The sequence below is a fragment of the Convolutriloba macropyga genome, chromosome 3 (assembly GCF_964194025.1).
Source record: "Convolutriloba macropyga chromosome 3, txConMacr16.3, whole genome shotgun sequence".
NCBI lineage: Eukaryota > Metazoa > Xenacoelomorpha > Acoela > Convolutidae > Convolutriloba > Convolutriloba macropyga.
In genome coordinates, this window is record NC_134470.1 from 76,058,665 (window position 1) to 76,076,360 (window position 17,696).

The 17,696-nt window shown below is 36.2% G+C and overlaps 2 protein-coding genes across 2 annotated transcripts in view; both read left to right on the top strand.

Moving 5' to 3' along the window:
- The window catches only part of LOC142336742 (uncharacterized), a 46,659-nt gene extending 46,526 nt beyond the window's left edge, over nt 1-133 (top strand). Inside the window, exon 13 of the mRNA XM_075385651.1 lies at nt 9-133. Within this exon, the coding sequence (XP_075241766.1) occupies nt 9-133 (125 nt within the window). The remainder of the gene's footprint in view (nt 1-8) is intronic.
- Nucleotides 134-1,215: 1,082 nt separating this feature from the next.
- Nucleotides 1,216-17,696, top strand: part of LOC142336743 (prolyl 4-hydroxylase subunit alpha-2-like) — a 30,779-nt gene continuing 14,298 nt past the window's right edge. Inside the window, exons 1-2 of the mRNA XM_075385652.1 lie at nt 1,216-1,461; nt 15,280-15,501. Coding sequence (XP_075241767.1) covers nt 1,435-1,461; nt 15,280-15,501 — 249 coding nt within the window. The 5' untranslated portion in view covers nt 1,216-1,434. The remainder of the gene's footprint in view (nt 1,462-15,279; nt 15,502-17,696) is intronic.

A 17,696-nucleotide genomic window follows, 5' to 3' on the forward strand; every position in this document is an offset into this window, starting at 1 on the left:
TACTCAAGTTGAACCGATTCGCAACGACTTTCCTTCGCCCATCTTTGGACAGGTGTCTCCGACGGACCCTCGTATTCGGCCAGCTGATCATAGCACTTCAAATGAGCTGATTATTGACGAAGAGGACATGTGAAAACTGATATATTATTAATTATGACTAGCTATGATAACCAGTAAATATATTGTTGATACTATTTAACTGGTGAATAAGTATTATTATTATTCATATTGTCATTAAAATTTTATTTCATGCAATTTTAATTTTGAAAGCGGGAGAAATGTCGTACATCATAATTTAGTGCAGTAAACTTATCATACGATGTACTTAATTTAATCAGTGTACCCATTCCTGAGGGGGCATGTGTATAAATCATTATTACTTCACATGCATGTCTGTTGCTACCAATTTCCCACAACGGGAAAACATTGTTCACACTTTATTTGACTTCTGGAATAACAGTTGAGTTATTCTTTCATTCTCTTTATTTTGCTTCTCGAGTACAGTTGCCCAATTTAATTTATTCTACACAAACTGTCTTTGTAATCCGAGTAAAGTAGACACTAGTCTGTACGCGATTCGCTAAGCGAATTCATTTGGAAATTCTGTAAAGCGCACTCGCCGCGCAAGTAGGACATAGAACATAAACACAACTCGCGACTCAAGAACAAGTACGCAAATTCACTCGCGTACGACATAAACATTGAAGGATATCTTATCTGGTCATGACTTGAATTTTGACTTCTCTGTTTTTGAACACTAGGTTCTATTTCTGAACGACGGGCATTTACTTTTAGAGTACGTAGCTAGCTTCTGATAAAAAAGACGTTTTGCATTTTGAGCAATTTTGAGCCCTTAGTAGTACCTATTACCTCCACCGCACCTACTCCGCCTCTATCTAAACATATTACCCCCCCCCCCCGACATAGACTTATCCACCCCCTTCCTCCTCCTACCATTCGTAAATTGCAGGCATGCGAAAATGCGAAAATTGCAAACGTCCAAAGTATGCAAAAAAATGCAATTTTATTATAATTTTGTACATTGACGAGCTGTTGATTTTGATTGATGAAAAACCATGCGAGTCATTTTCTGATGAAAAACTTTTTCAAGTTGAAGTTCTGTAAGCTCTTGAACTTGGTGGTCATTGCTATTACATACACACACTGCAGTAGCTTCTATTGCTCTTTTTTCTAATTTATTCAAACTGACTTCAACTTGCGTGATTTAAATAAGTTCATTTTACTCAATTAAGCATGCTTTATAACTTCTCGTTTTTAATAATAATTAACTACAATGATCATTCGAGAAAATAACTGAATAAATGCAATTTTAAAGCCAAGACACTGACGTCCGATTTTAACAGGGCTTTCAGAATTAGCAGAAAATAGCAACATTGTTTAAATTTAATTATCAAAACGCATTATTAATCAATTATGAATATTTGTATTTGGGTGTTTCTGGTAAGTTTTCCTTTAATTCACACAACCCAACATAAGACAAGGCTGATAGACTGAATAAAAGCAGACTAATATAACATGGCAAAAAAACTCGATATTTAGTTGCTTCTCATTAGGTGATGGGGGTTCAATTAGCTCCCGCGGTCGCCTTAATATAGTCCTCACGTTATTTATTTTTTCAATTGTTTTTTATTGCACCAAAACAAAATGAAACTGTTTTGCCATTTAGTGTTATAGTTAGGCAAAGTCGTAAAATGATTAAACTGTGCAAGACTTTCTAAAAATTAAGAAAAAAATGCGATTTTACAATAATAATCAATTTAACTGTTTAAAAGTTGCAATATCAGAAAGAAATTCTGATGATATCTATTGATCAAGAGAGCTTTATGGTCCAATAACATTTTCATAAAATCTGACATTTTATCAGCAGAATTGCTGATTCTTCAAATGAGTGTTTCAAATTTAAGGAGTGATATTTTCAGCAGTATTATTTTTTCGATTCTTCCCTCATCCTTTTCCTTAAATATTTGTACCCCGATTTATTTTTTGCCTTGAGTGATATCTTGCAAGATTCTTGCAAGATTCTTGCAAGATTTGAATCCTCTCATTACTAGGGTATGTATAGGTAATGTATTCCCGGTGGGCAACTTTTTGGTGAGAAAACAACTGCAGAACAGATCGACTAATCACATTAAAAGAAAGCAACAACTCTCTACAACAAGAAAAAGTCAAAACTGGAATAAACTTCCTGTTCAAATACGGAAAGGAAAAATTAAAGATTAAAAGAGCAGAAGCTCCCGCATTTTAATTTTGTTCCGTCGAAAGAAATATTAGCAAATTCAGAAGTTATTATTGAGTTTAACAGAATCCGGTTCTTTTATTTTGATTTAAAATATTTCCCTGAAGATCTAAAATGTATATATTGTATCTAAATTATAGTCATTGTCTGACTAACTGGGAGAAAATAGTCTAATGGGGACATTGATTTGCTGAAAAAAGATAATATCCGGAAAAAATTTCAATTATTTTGCCCACATAAAAAAGACAAAAAAGATAGTATAATTGTTTTAAAACCAACGCAAAAATCTGCTGATGACTGGAGAAACGAATAACAAATCGGAGTTTATCTCAAAATTACTTTACAAGAAAGCACTTGAACAACAAAACTTCTTTAAAAAATCAAATTAAAATTGTAACTTCTAAACCGTTTTTCATTTAGCAATAATTTAGCATTCCTCAAAAGCATGGTAAAGCTGATTCTCTGGTGCTCTCACTATAAATTCAACGAAAATGGTGTGAGCGATTTCAGAGAACGTAATTCTAAAGCCCTGCTAAAAAGAAGTGAACAATTTCAGAAAGTTTTGATGTCAGAAGAAACTTTAACCGTCTCATCAATGAATACATCGATAAAATTTATCTTTCTAAACAGAACTGTGACAGATAATGATAAAGCTGTAGGACTTAAAACGTTCATAAACTTTGAGGTTTTGAACATTTTGGTAAAATTGGCCACATACAGTTCCAAAGAATGCATTAGAAACAAGGTCAGTAGAAGCTCTGCGTGCATAATTACCCATCGATGGAATTAAAATTTTAAGCATTTTTTCACTTAATGTTACTTTACAAATCTCGACCTCAATCAAAAACGACTAGCGTGACAAGATAAATTTTTCTTAGATTATGATTTTTCACTAAAAACAAACCAAAAACAGAAGTTTTTGCATCATTAAATCACAGTTGCACATGATTTTATAGAGTGGGATAAATGTTGTCAACGCTTTTTTTTGCTGCTCATCATATTTGGATGATATGATATTATTGTACCCTGTTTTCAGAACCGCAAATAATGAACGAAATTACAATAATTTACCAAAAAATTTGACTAGGGTATTAAAATGAAAGTTCGAATGAAAATGGAGATTAAATTACAATTACTCTCACTCAGAAAATGGAAAATGAACTGCGCCTAATAACCAGTCAATGTCTGTTAGATATTTTTTTACACATTTACACAAAATTTATTGTTTTATTTGACAAAAAAGGAGGTCAAATATTTTTTTCACGTGATCTCACTAATCTTAAGATTTTATGCGTTCATAAGGACCACGGCATAATTGATAACGACCTATTAACAACTTGACGGCAAATTTCGCTACAAATTTTTTGCCGATTTTATTCTATTTGAGAGTTATTTAGGTCTGTTTCTTCAATTAAAACTATAGCGTGATTAGAAAGAGAGAATCAGGTCAGAAAGTAAACTTGTTCTTCTGATTCCTCGACTTACTTCGTGCTAAGTGATTTCTTTTTATTTGAAAAATTATATCAAAATTGAATTAAAATTGAGGATTTAAAATGCATTATAGAAATGCACACATAACTTTACCTTTCTCCAAATTACAAGAATGGTTTCGCTTTATTGTCACATAATGACGATATATAACAAAGTAACTGAGTCATTTAAATATACTTTTTTGTCAATCCCTTTCTAAGCATTTTATCTAAACATTTTACCTAAGCTATTTTAAATCCATTTTTGTTCAATAAAGTTGTTTTTGTACATAATTTTTAATAAACTCTTTTTCTAAATCGGATTTGTGTTCAATCTTTCATTTATTTGAAGAAATACATCGAATTTCAATCAATTTGTCTGTTGATTAAACTTTTGTCTGTTTATTGAACTGATTTTCAAAACGCGTTCTTATTGTTCCGACCCTCTTGAGGGGGGAGGAACTATATACTCAACTGGGTTTTTTTTGTTCCGTGAATTTTCGCCGCTCGATATATTCATCGTAGAGAGTTGAAACTGGTATCATTAGAATTTCGATCAAACTATAGTCTTAAACTTAGTGAGAATTAGAAAGAAAGTTTGACTTACCAGATTAGAAAGACAAGCAATTTGATTTTGATCAAAGAAATTATATAAATGAATCGTCAAGAAATGGTGCTGAGAATCAATATTCGGTTCAAATTGGTGAATCTAGATAACTATTATTAGAGTTAGATTAATTGATGTAAAATCTTCCCAGCATGTATTAAATGATGATGATATCTCCGGAAGTGTGAAAGAATTCTCAGAAAAGTGCAAATGCATTCCATTTATGGTTCCCTTTGCGACTGATTTGCAGAAGCAAACCATATTGGGTAACCTTTGCGACCCCCACTATAAATCACGGTGCTAAGATTAGTTTTGTATCTTGACTTTTTCACACTGATAATGGGTATATATACAGCTGATTTTTGAGTCCTTTTTCATCCCCAAATTCAAATCACCATCTTGATCTTATAATCAGATCTCTCCTGTAAATCTCTAAATTCTACTGTAAATATCATTTTGTTATTCTCTCATTTTTGAGAAATTAATTCTTTTACTTAGTTAAAAACGCTTTTTATTACGCTTGCGAAAGTCCATAACCCAACAGGTTATGGGCCCAGCAATTTTTTAAGTCATTAAATTAATTTCCAAAACAAAACTAATTTGTTGTTGACAGTCATAGTCCTTTTCTGCTTAGTACCTTTTCTTTTCACAACTGTTTTGCCTGCTCAAACTTCAATGGATCAACAGACAGTGAAGCTGCTGACCTACACAGGAAAGGCACAGGACTTTCCAATCTGGAGCACAAGATTTGTGGCGATGATGCAGACGAAGGGACTCTACAAATCACTACTGGGGACAGAGGAGCAACCCAATGAGCCTGCGCCACTGGCCAATGGGGCAACCAATGATGAAAAGAAGAACCACAAGGTGCTGAAGGATGCATATGAGAAGGAAGTTGCAGACATCAAGGAGAAACGGAACAATGTGTGGTGCCATCTGGCACTGACTCTAGATGCAACAACCCTCATGCTGATGAGACATGACTGTGTGGGAGATGACGGCATTGGAGATGGAGCAAAGGCTTGGAAGCTTTTGCAAGAGAGATTTCAGAGTGTGGAGACGCCGACAGTGGTGACTTTAGTGGCACAGCTTGCTGGACTGCAGCTCGAGGATTCTGAGGATTTGGACAGCTTCTTCATCAGAGGACAGGAGTTGCTCACAAGGCTACAAGAAGCAGGGGAAGCAGTCTCAGAGACCCTCTTCAACGCCTTGGTCCTCAATGGTCTGCCAATGAGGTATGAAAGTTTTGTTATACAGGAAAGCTTCAACCCGGCAACGAACTTCACAGAGTTGAGGAAAAGGCTGCAGAACTTTCATGAGAGCACGGTGCAGAGACACAAGGGACAAAGTGGTTCAGTGGCACTGGCAGTGAAGCGTGACTTCAAGAAGGGACCCAAGAAAGGAAACTGCTTTGTGTGTGGGATCCCTGGACACTTTGCCAAGGACTGCAGGAAGAAGGAGACAGCACAATGCAGCAAGTGTGGTGAGAAGAGTCACCTAGACAGGGCATGCAAGAGACAAAGAGATGGAGGCAAACATGAGTCAGTGGCAATGGGTCCAACATTGGCTACACCAGACGAGGAATGCTGGGCAGCTCTTACCCAGTGGAAGACAGCAGGCATGCTAGTGGACAGTGGTTGTACAGATCACATAGTGACGAACATCGTTGCGTTTCTAGACTTTGTGCCCATTCAATCAGTGGTCAGAAATCCCAACGGAGAGGCTTCCAGAGTGGTGGGCAGAGGCTGTGTGAGGATCAGCATACCCTCAAACAAAGGGGAATTCCAATGCGAACTCAAAAATGTTCTGTGTGTGCCGGACTATTCTTCAAACCTTCTATCAGTCTCAAGATGCACGGAGTGGGGACATAGCTTCACTTTCGAGAGAGGAAACAGCTGCATGAAACTCCAGAAGGGAACTCGGGTAAAACTAACACAAGAAAATAATTTGTTTTACTTACCCTGCAGCGTTCTAGAATTCAAGATGAGTTCCAACAGCGTGAAACTTGACAGTGCAAGGAAGTGGCACAGACGATTGGGACATTTGAATCAAGCGGATGTGGTCAGGAATGCACCAGAGACAGTGGGGGAACTCGATGATGTATGCAATGTGTGTGCATTGGCCAAGATCACAAAGACTCCAGTACCAAGAGTGGCAGAGACCCAAGCAGAAGAGAAGCTGGAGAGGGTGTTCACAGACGTGATGGGACCTTTCAGAGTAGAGTCACTGTCAGGGTTCCGGTTCTGCATAGTGTTTGCAGACCAATACACGAAGTTTGTGTTTGTGGACTTGCTTAAGGCAAAGAGTGAAGCACTGGCCAGCCTGAAGAAATTTGTTCTCAGTGTGGGGACGCCCAAGAAGCTGAGGCAAGACAATGCGAAGGAGTTTCTCTCAGAGCAGTTTGAGACGTACTGCTTAGATGCAGGCATTCTACAGGAAAAGACCATACCAGAAACGCCACAACAGAATGGGTTAGCTGAGAGGTGCAACAGGACACTGCTGGAGATGGCAAGATGTTTGCTCATTGACTCAGGACTTCCCAAGATGATGTGGGGAGCAGCAATTCGTCACGCAGCAAGGATCAGAAACTTGGTTGTGAGACGAGGAGAAGAAAAATGCCCAGCAGAGCTGATGAGAGGTATGAAACCTAAGCTTTCAATTAGTAAATTATCTATTTTTGGTTGCACAGTCTTCATGAGGAAGAGGGACAGAGAAGTCAGCAAACTTGAACCCAAGGCACTGGAAGGAAAGTTTGTGGGTTACACTGAAGGAGAAAACGGATACCTGGTGTACATACCCAACACACGCAAGGTGATGGCAGTTCGAGATGTGATCATCAAGGAGTCTGAAGTGGGCTCAATCCCTGACAACAAAGAAACGGCGGACCTACTAGATGATGGGTTGGAACTGGGAATCTGGCACCCAGATGATGGTCATTAAGACGATGACAACAGAGAACGACAAAACACATCTACTGCAATAAAGGAGGAGTGGCATGACGCAGGGAGCGTGAATACACAAGAAACAACACTGAGACAAGAGGCCTCGGATGTTGGAGAAACAGCACTAGATGAAGGATCTAATGCAACAAGAGATTTTCACAGAGACTCAGAGTCACTGGAAGACAGTGACACAGAAGACTTCTCACAGTTAGAGACAGTTGGCTTCAATGAAGATGCACTGGAACACGCGGACAGAGCAGAGCCCAGACGAGGGACACGAGCAAGGAATGTTCCGCAATTTTTTGGAGAAGTCAGGACCCATCTTGCTGTGACTGAGGGCGACTATGTGGAACCCAAAACAGTCTACGAAGCCAAGCAAGGTGACGATTGGGACCAGTGGCACCGGGCAATGAAGGACGAGGTCAAGGCACTCCAAGACAACGAGACTTGGAACCTAGTGAGACCACCCACAGACAGGGACGTCATACCGGGCAAATGGGTCTACAAAGTGAAATTGGGACCCAGTGGTCAAGCGGACAAATACAAAGCGCGCTATGTGGCCAAAAGCTTCAAACAAGTGGAAGGACTGGACTACTTTTAGACTTTTGCGCCTACCTGTAAGCCAGAGACATTCAGGATTCTACTTCAGCTATCAGCGAAGCAGGGCCATGTGATGCACCAATTTGATGTCAAGACTGCTTTCCTGCACTCACCAATCGAGGAAGAAGTGTATCTGGAACAGCCACAGGAGTTTGTAAAACGCGGATCAGATGGAGAGAAGTTAGTATGTCGACTAAATAAATCAATTTATGGTTTGAAACAGGCTGCTAACAACTGGTACAAAGAGCTGGCAAACTTCCTCCTGAGACAGGGGTTCACCAGAAGCAGGAACGATCACTGCTTGTTCGCAAGATCAGAAGCAGAGGATCACACCTTCATCTTGGTCTGGGTTGACGACATCATAGTAGCATCAAGAAGTATGACAGTGGTCTCTGATGTCAAGAAGGCACTAGAAGCAACCTTTCACATGGAAGACAGAGGGAGACTACACTGGTTTCTGGGTCTAAGAATCAGACGAGAAGAGGGCAAAGTCACAGTCGACCAAGAACGCTACATAGAAACAATGCTTGAGCGGTTTCAAATGGATCAGTGCAAACCCTCAAGAACTCCAGCTGATTTGAATTTGAAACTTCAGACAGCACAGAACGGAGACGAAGAAGTGGACCAGAGGATCTACAGAAGCTTGGTTGGATCTCTTCTGTATCTGGCCAAACAGACGAGGCCAGACATCATGTTCACAGTCAACTTTCTGTCCAGACACATGAATGCACCTACCAATCAACACTGGATGTGCGGAAAACGACTTCTGCGATATCTTCAAGGTTCAAAAGGTTTAAAACTTACTTACACAAAAGAGGCTAGTTATGATTTAGTGGGGAAAAGTGATGCAGACTGGTCTGGAGACGTGAACGACAGAAAATCAACAACCGGCTATTACTTCAAGCTGAACGGACGTGGCGCAGCACTCAGGTGGGGTGTCAAGAAGCAGGCCACAGTTGCTCTTTCTTCATCAGAAGCAGAATATCAGGGCATGGCAGCAGCAGTTCAGGAAGCACTTTACCTGAAACAACTTCTAGAGGATTTTGGCATCCAACAGAAACGTCCAATAGCAATTGGAGAAGACAACCAAAGTTGTATCAGACTCTGCCAAAACCCAGTCATGCACAAAAGGAGCAAGCACATCGAAACAAAGTTTCACTTCATCCGGGACAAAACGGAGGATGGGACTATTTCAATTCATTACGTTCCTACAGACAAAATGGCAGCGGACATCTTGACAAAGTCCTTACCCGTTTCGAAAGTGGAAACATTCAGAGCAGTTTTGATGGGAACAGACTCTACGCAATCAGCTCAAGTCTGAGTGGGGGTGTTAGAATTTCGATCAAACTATAGTCTTAAACTTAGTGAGAATTAGAAAGAAAGTTTGACTTACCAGATTAGAAAGACAAGCAATTTGATTTTGATCAAAGAAATTATATAAATGAATCGTCAAGAAATGGTGCTGAGAATCAATATTCGGTTCAAATTGGTGAATCTAGATAACTATTATTAGAGTTAGATTAATTGATGTAAAGTCTTCCCAGCATGTATTAAATGATGATGATATCTCCGGAAGTGTGAAAGAATTCTCAGAAAAGTGCAAATGCATTCCATTTATGGTTCCCTTTGCGACTGATTTGCAGAAGCAAACCATATTGGGTAACCTTTGCGACCCCCACTATAAATCACGGTGCTAAGATTAGTTTTGTATCTTGACTTTTTCACACTGATAATGGGTATATATACAGCTGATTTTTGAGTCCTTTTTCATCCCCAAATTCAAATCACCATCTTAATCTTATAATCAGATCTCTCCTGTAAATCTCTAAATTCTACTGTAAAATATCATTTTGTTATTCTCTCATTTTTGAGAAATTAATTCTTTTACTTAGTTAAAAACGCTTTTTATTCCGCTTGCGAAAGTCCATAACCCAACACAATCCAAAAAAAGTCGGGTTGTAATCAGTCGGTCTTTTTTTTTAAAAAAAAAGACTTTTTTTTAATAATAAAGAACAGAACATATCAAATCAAAGCTCAGGAATGATAGGTCCAACCAATTCGCTTGCTAAACAGCTCCAGGTTAATGCATTTAGTTTTTTAATTGAAAGTTTATGGTCGTTTCTTTTTTTAAAAATAATTGGCTTTTCAATTAGTAATGGCTTAATTAACTTTTCCTCTATTTTTTTCTTAATTTGTTCAACTTCCAGCTTAGTGTCAGCAAAAAAAGACTGCTTCTTCTTTCTATTGAGTTAACATTTATTCTCGGTTGCAGTTTTAAGCCTGAAATTATTGTTTTCTGGCTTTGATACTACAAGATTTTAGATTTTTGTTTGTTTTGATATTTGCCAGTTTTTCACGTTTTCTAATTTTGTCACATTATCACATTATTGACAGTTCTCATGTCACCTTATTAGCATTCAAATTAAAACACAATTGAACATATTAAAATCCTGAAAGATATAAATCATCGTTTTAAAGGCCTCGACGCCTCTTTCTTGAAGAAATCAATTGAATTTTTTAATTTTGTCTTAACTGTCATTTATACTTTGTCGTTTCGGTCGTATGAAATTTCCTGTATAGTGATAGCTTTCATTGGCTTTTCATGGAAGAATAGAAAAATCGATATTCTGATATTAGCAGATAGCTGATGGCTTTTATGACTTTCAAACCCATCGTTTTCCAAAATTAAAAAAAAACTTTTTTAACTTCGCAATTTTGTTCTTTATATGTTTCTTTTTGTTACCTAATCTCGTTAGTTGATTACAGGTCAAATATGACATTATAGGTGTCAAGGGAATAAAAGGGATTGGTGTCCCAAAATCTTTTTTTTAAAGATTTTGTTATGACCTTACTGGCTTCGACACCGCTTTTCCACAAAAAAAAAAAAATTAATTTGATTTTTGTCATATTTGACGTTCTTTTTGTAGATGCAAGAATTATTCTGGATAATTACAGGTCTCGAGGGTTTCCTTTTCATGAGAAAACGACGATATCTAAATAGCTCTTTTTGTAATTAATGCCTTTCATGACATTGAATTTAATTTTGTTTCGAAATAAAAATTAAAAGTATTACATACTTTAGCACTTCGCTTTTTTGTTTACTTGTTACCTAGTCTTACTAATGAATGGCCATGTACTACAATATAGCTGTTTGAAGAAGGCGCAATCAAATATATTTTGAGTGCCAAAATTTGGCTTGACGGTTTTGACAGCGTTTTCTGGCAAATTTCAATTGAAATTTTGTTTGTTCTTTGTTGTTCTTTTTAGCCGCTCTAAAAAATGAATAAGGTCAGGTCCTAATGCCCTTCTATAGGAGCAGTGGTAATCGCAAATTTGTGGTAATATTAATTTATTCCTAACGGTATTTATTACTTTGAAGTTAATTGTTTCAAAAAAATAAGTTAATTTCTTTTACTTTTCTGTTTTTGTTCTTTTTTGAATAATTGTTACCAAACCTTTTTATGGACTGGTCGCATATGTTTTCTGGTGATTTATAAGTTATTTTTGTTTAGTTTCAGGTTAATCCGACGGTATGTTGACTTTGTTATTAAATTTAGTTTTTAAGAGGGACATAAATTTTTTGATGTAATTAATGTTTGTTGTTGTTGTTGTTTGATTTTGCTGTTCGTTTTGACTCGCTTTCTTAATATTGACATATTACAGCAATCTAATGCATCAATTTTTTCTCCACTGAAATATTTGTTTTGGAGGTTATCTTATCGTTCATACAGAATTTTTTTAAAAAGACTTGGGCTTTTTTGGGATTCGCAAAAAAAAATTTTTGGGTTTTTCTATCTGTTCCTCATTTGATAGACAATTATGCCAAAATTGTGGATGGGCGAGGTCGGAACCTTATGTGCCATTGCACATTACCGAGCCGCCTTGTTATTACATATGTTCTTTTGGAAGTAATTTTTGGCGCAATCAAAATGATGCGAAAGAAAGCTGGCTAGACCCAGTTGAATAGTTATAAAACAAGGCGGCTCGGTAAAGTGCAATGGCACATAAGGTTCCAACCCCGCCCATCCACAATTCTGGTATAATTGTCTACCAAATGAGGAACAGATAGAAAAACCCAAAAATTATTTTTTGCGAATCCCAAAAAAGCCCAAGTCTTTTTCAAAAAATTCTGTATGAACGATAAGATAACCTCCAAAACAAATAACTCAGTGGAGTAAAAATTGATGCATTAGATTGCTGTAGTATGTCAATATTAAGAAAGCGAGTCAAAACGAACAGCAAAATCAAACAACAACAACAACAAACATTAATTACATCAAAAAATTTATGTCCCTCTTAAAAACTAAATTTAATAACAAAGTCAACATACCGTCAGATAAACCTGAAACTAAACAAAAATAACTTATAAATCAACAGAAAACACATGCGACCAGTCCATAAAAAGGTTTGGTAAAAATTATACCAAAAAGAACAAAAACAGAAAAGTAAAAAAAATTAACTTATTTTTTTGAAACAATTAACTTCAAAGTAATAAATACCGTTAGGAATAAAATAATATTACCACAAATTTGCGATTACCACTGCTTCTATAGAAGGGCATTAGGACCTGACCTTATTCATTGTTTAGAGCGGCTAAAAAGAACAACAAAGAACAAACAAAATTTCAATTGAAACTTGCCAGAAAACGCTGTCAAAACCGTCAAGCCAAATTTTGGCATTCAAAATATATTTGATTGCGCCTTCTTCAAACAGCTATAATGTAGTACGTGGCCATTCATTAGTAAGACTAAGTAACAAGTAAACAAAAAAGCGAAGTGCTAAATTATGTAATACTTTTAATTTTTTTTTCGAAACAAAATTAAATTCAATGTCATGAAAGGCATTAATTACAAAAAGAGCTATTTAAATATCGTCGTTTTTTCATGAAAAGGAAACCCTCGAGACCTGTAATTATCCAGAATTTTTCCTGCATCTACAAAAAGAACGTCAAATATGACAAAAATCAAATTAATTTTTTTTTGTGAAAAAGCGGTGTCGAAGCCAGTAAGGTCATAACAAAATCTTTAAAAAAAAGATTTTGGGACACCAATCCCTTTTATTCCCTTGACACCCATAATGTCATATTTGACCTCTAATCAACTAATGAGATTAGGTAACAAAAAGAAACATAAAAAGAACAAAATTGCGAAGTTAAAAAAATTTTTTTTTTTAATTTTGGAAAACGATGGGTTTGAAAGTCATAAAAGCCATCAGCTATCTGCTAATATCAGAATATCGGCTTTTCTATTCTTCCATGAAAAGCCAATGAAAGCTATCACTATACAGGAAATTTCATACGACCGAAACGACAAAGTATAAATGACAGTTAAGACAAAATTAAAAAATTCATATGATTTCTTCAAGAAAGAGGCGTCGAGGCCATTAAAACAATGATTTATATCTTTCAGGATTTTAATATGATCAATTGTGCTTTAATTTGAATGCTAATAAGGTGACATGAGAACTGTCAATAATGTGATAGTGTGACAAAATTAGAAAACGTGAAAAACTGGCAAATATCAAACAAACAAAAGTCTAAAATCTTGTAGTATCAAAGCCAGAAAACAATAATTTCAGTCTTAAAACTGCAACCGAGAATAAATGTTAACTCAGTAGAAAGAAGAAGCAGTCTTTTTTTGCTGACACTAAGCTGGAAGTTGAACAAATTAAGAAAAAAATAGAGGAAAAGTTAATTAAGCCATTATTTATTGAAAAGTCAATTTTTTTTAAAAAAGAAACGACCATAAACTTTCAATTAAAAAACTAAATGCATTAGCCTGGAGCTGTTTAGCAAGGGAATTGGTTGGACCTATCACTCCTGAGCTTTGATTTGATATGTTCTGTTCTTTATTATTTAAAAAAAAGTCTTTTTTTTAAAAAAAAAAGACCGACTGATTACAACCCGATTTTTTTTGGATTGTAACAGTCCAAGAATGGCCCAAAACTACCCCTGTTAATACTTATTGTCCGTTAAGAACAATTGATTTTTGGAATGCTGTAGATATAGATAATTTCTGAGTTGCAACTCAAAATAAATTTTGCATTTTTGATAATCAACGGGTAAAGTTAGCAAAAAACGGCAAAGTTTTAACTACAAGGCACTCTCTGCGGACTCTGAAGTAGAAATAGCCCCCCTCTGAGTCTACAAAGATTGTATGAGTGTTGTTTGGGGGTGTATTGTAGGCAAATTTAATCAAAGTGGACTAAAGTAGCTTATTTCGTGCTGTTGTTGATGAAAAAGGCTAAATTTTGAATTGTTTATCCGATTTTTTGACAAAACAATTAAATCAAAACAATCAAAAATGCTTGTTCGTCTTCAAAAATAAAATCAACGACACTATTCTTAAAAATTATAACAAATTTTGGCAAAATTGACGAAAATTTAGGCAAAAATTCCGGAAAATGTGAATAAAAACAACGTGAATTCACTCTTCTTTTCTCAGAAGTTTAAGCCTCGATAACTCCCTGTAGAAAACGAAAATTAAAAAAATCTTTTTAATTCCATATTCTACGCTGGACGAGCTTTCTAATGATACCAGTCTCAACTCTCTACGATGAATATATCGAGCGGCGAAAATTCACGGAACAAAAAAAAAACCAGTTGAGTATATAGTTCCTCCCCCCTCAAGAGGGTCGGAACAATAACAGACTGAATTGTTGTTGGGTGCTAGATTTGTCCTCATTCAAAATTTCATCTTGTTAGTTAATTTTGAAAAGAACTTTTGTTCCAGTTTCAATAAAAATGAGTATATGTGAACTTTTTCGAAACAAAGCAAACTAACAGTAAGTTTGATTGTAAAAAATTCATGTAGACTGATTTTTCATGTACCTTTCAATATTAACTAACAAGATGAAATTTTGCCTAACGTCAGTGTTCGGAGTGACTTTTGCGCTTTCGACGAGTCTGTGACGTAAGTCAGTTGCAATTGAGCAAAGCCTAAAATCCGACATTTTTCATAAGCTCAATAAAGTTTGGTTTGCACTGTTGGAATAACAAAAACGGCTCAAACAGGCAGCCCTTTCCACAGCTTTTGTAGGCTAACTTTATATTGTTTGAAAGTTTTTTTGTTTGAAAGTTTTTTTCAACTAGGTTATGAAAAAGTTCGCTTTTTCCTTTTTCTTCGCTAATTCATCATGAGACAGGCTTTCACATCGATTTTGATCCGAAACGACAAAATATCCAAACGCTTTTTGAGCAAATTGATCAATGAAAACATGAAACCCATATTAAGCTTTCTGTTAATTTTTATGTTTATTTTAAACATTTATCATCGACTAGTTCCGGAAAGACGATTCGGTTTGCCCAAGCACAATTGTTGAGAATTTACCCATATGAATTCATTAACCAAATCTCTAGCTCTCGTATCACAGTATTGCAAGAAAGCTAGATTGAAGTTATTTTAGGTATGTTTAGCCCCATATCCAACCTTATCCCACACGCACGACGTTGCAAGTGCTATTAGCAAACTGAGATTCATTTTGGACATCGACAGAGACCTCACACTGCAGCTGGATACCCTCTCTGGTCAAGTCCAGCACTTCAAAGACACCATAGACTTGATCAGGACTGCAAAACTTCAACCCTTGCCCGATATTTTGGAGGGAAAAATTGAAGATTTTCAGGGAGTTGTTTACCTGTCTCTATTTTAATTGTTCCTGGTACGAGATTTCTCAGAGCAATATCAAAATTTTCAGTAATTATTTTCCCCAAAAAATGCCCAAAATGTGCCCGCAAAGTGCCCGCATTTTTTAGCGGTTTTTGTGGTGAAAGCGCTCAGTTTAGCTATAAATATTCTTTCCATTGGATTCATCGTTAAAAATTGGAATTCAATGCAAAGACACTAGTCACCCCCCCCCCATTCTTACACCTTTAGTGTTTAAACTTTTTAATTACAGATACTAGGAAAAAGGCTGTAGCTAAAAGACCTGTAGCTAAAACTTAAACTCGGGATGCAAAATATCTCACAAAATGATAATCTTGGTGGAAACAAATTAAGAACAGTGCTCCAATTTTGTGATCTAATTAAGTTGTCGTGGTCTCGAGCACGAGTAACAAGAATTTTATTAGCTTAACAATTGAATTCAAAATGGCCTAAATGTGTAAAATTTCACAGGTATTTATAGTCCGTATCAGTATGAAAAATTACAGATCCGTCTAGATATAGATAAACTGATATGGGTTAATTTACACCTTAGTTGTGAACAAGTTTTTCCACTTGCCGTATATGGAAAGTACTAGTGCAGTTTTTTGCACTTAACACATTGTTCTCCCTACCTGATATCATGTCATTTCTATCTAATGGGAGGGTCGGAGAATTGGTTTTTGATCATATCTGGTGATGGGAAGGTCGAATCTATCACACAAATTTATGGTTTATGTACACTGAAAAACTTGTGGTATGAACAAATTTGAATCGACGATTCGGTTCAAATTTGAAGCCATTATTCAATTTCACTTCACCAAACATCAGGTAAGAAAGTTTCCAAATATCAGTTGGGTTGACTAGAAATCCTTTGTCTAGTCAAAAATTTCAATTCAGAGATCCTCAACTTTTGTGGTTTCATTTGCCATTTCTCATTTAACATTAATAATGGTTTTTTATCCCTATTCTTGTAGTATTAGCTATAAATTATATAACCATTTCAAAACACTCCTACGCAATTGCAAAAAATCTTTGATTTCAATGTTTTTTCTAGGATTTGAATACCCTAGTGACCGAAGAATTTAAAGTTTTTTGCAAGAATCATGAAAGCAATCTTGGAAGGGAACACATACTACTTGCAATCTGTTTGCATGATTCTTGCAAGATTAGAGTCATCTTGCAAGAACCTTGCAAGAGTTTGGTTTTAACTTGCAACTATCTTGCAAGATTATAAAATCTTCTTGTAAGTTTCTGGCAAGATATAGACTTCTCTCGATTTTTCTGCCTGTTTACCTGGCTGCATTCGGCGGTCGATCGAGTTCAAGTATTTGAGCAACTCTCGTAAAATCTAATTAAGTCTGGTTAAGATGAGACTTTTTCAAGATTTTCCGATATGGTTTTTGTGGTTCATCCCTCCGCTATTTTTATTCCGGGCTGGGGACCAGCAGTGGCGGAGTTACTGAAATAAACTATAGGAATACTGATTTAGTTCGGTAAAAAACCACCGTACTTACAGTTCTCCGAAACAAAGAAAACGGCAAAACCAGACAAAAGAAATCAATATGAAAACAATATAGCAATTAGGTTGTCGGAAAATGATCACAAGTCAAATTAAAAACCAATTTTTTTCAAATTTTCCGGTATAAATTTTTTTCTTCGCTACTCTTTTTTCATTCCGGGCTCAGGACCGCCATAAGCGGAGTTGCTGGAATGATCTATAGGAGTACTAATGTAGTAAACTATAGGAGTACTGATATAGTGTGTGTGTCTGTGTGTGTGTGTGTGTGTGTGTGTGTGTGTGTGTGTGTCTGTGTGTGTGTGTGTGTGTGTGTGTGTGTGTGTGTGTGTGTGTGTGTGTGTGTGTGTGTGTGTGTGTGTGTGTGTGTGTGTGGGTGTGTGGGTGTGTCTGGGTTTGTGTGCATGTGTGCATGTGTGTGTGAGTGTGTGTGTGAAAGTATCCGTAAAATTAGATTTGAATGTATATATAGAGAGAACAGATAGTTATTTGTTTGTTGTTCTATATTGCAAGGTTCAGGGACAAATAAAATCTAAAACTTCGAATTATTTAAAAGCTTGCGAAGATTCAGATTTATTTGAGAGCATCAATTTTCAATTCAAAACTTGACTTGCTTTTTTTCAGTTAGTTGTTTAGGCAAATTTTGATTGAGTTTTTGGTAT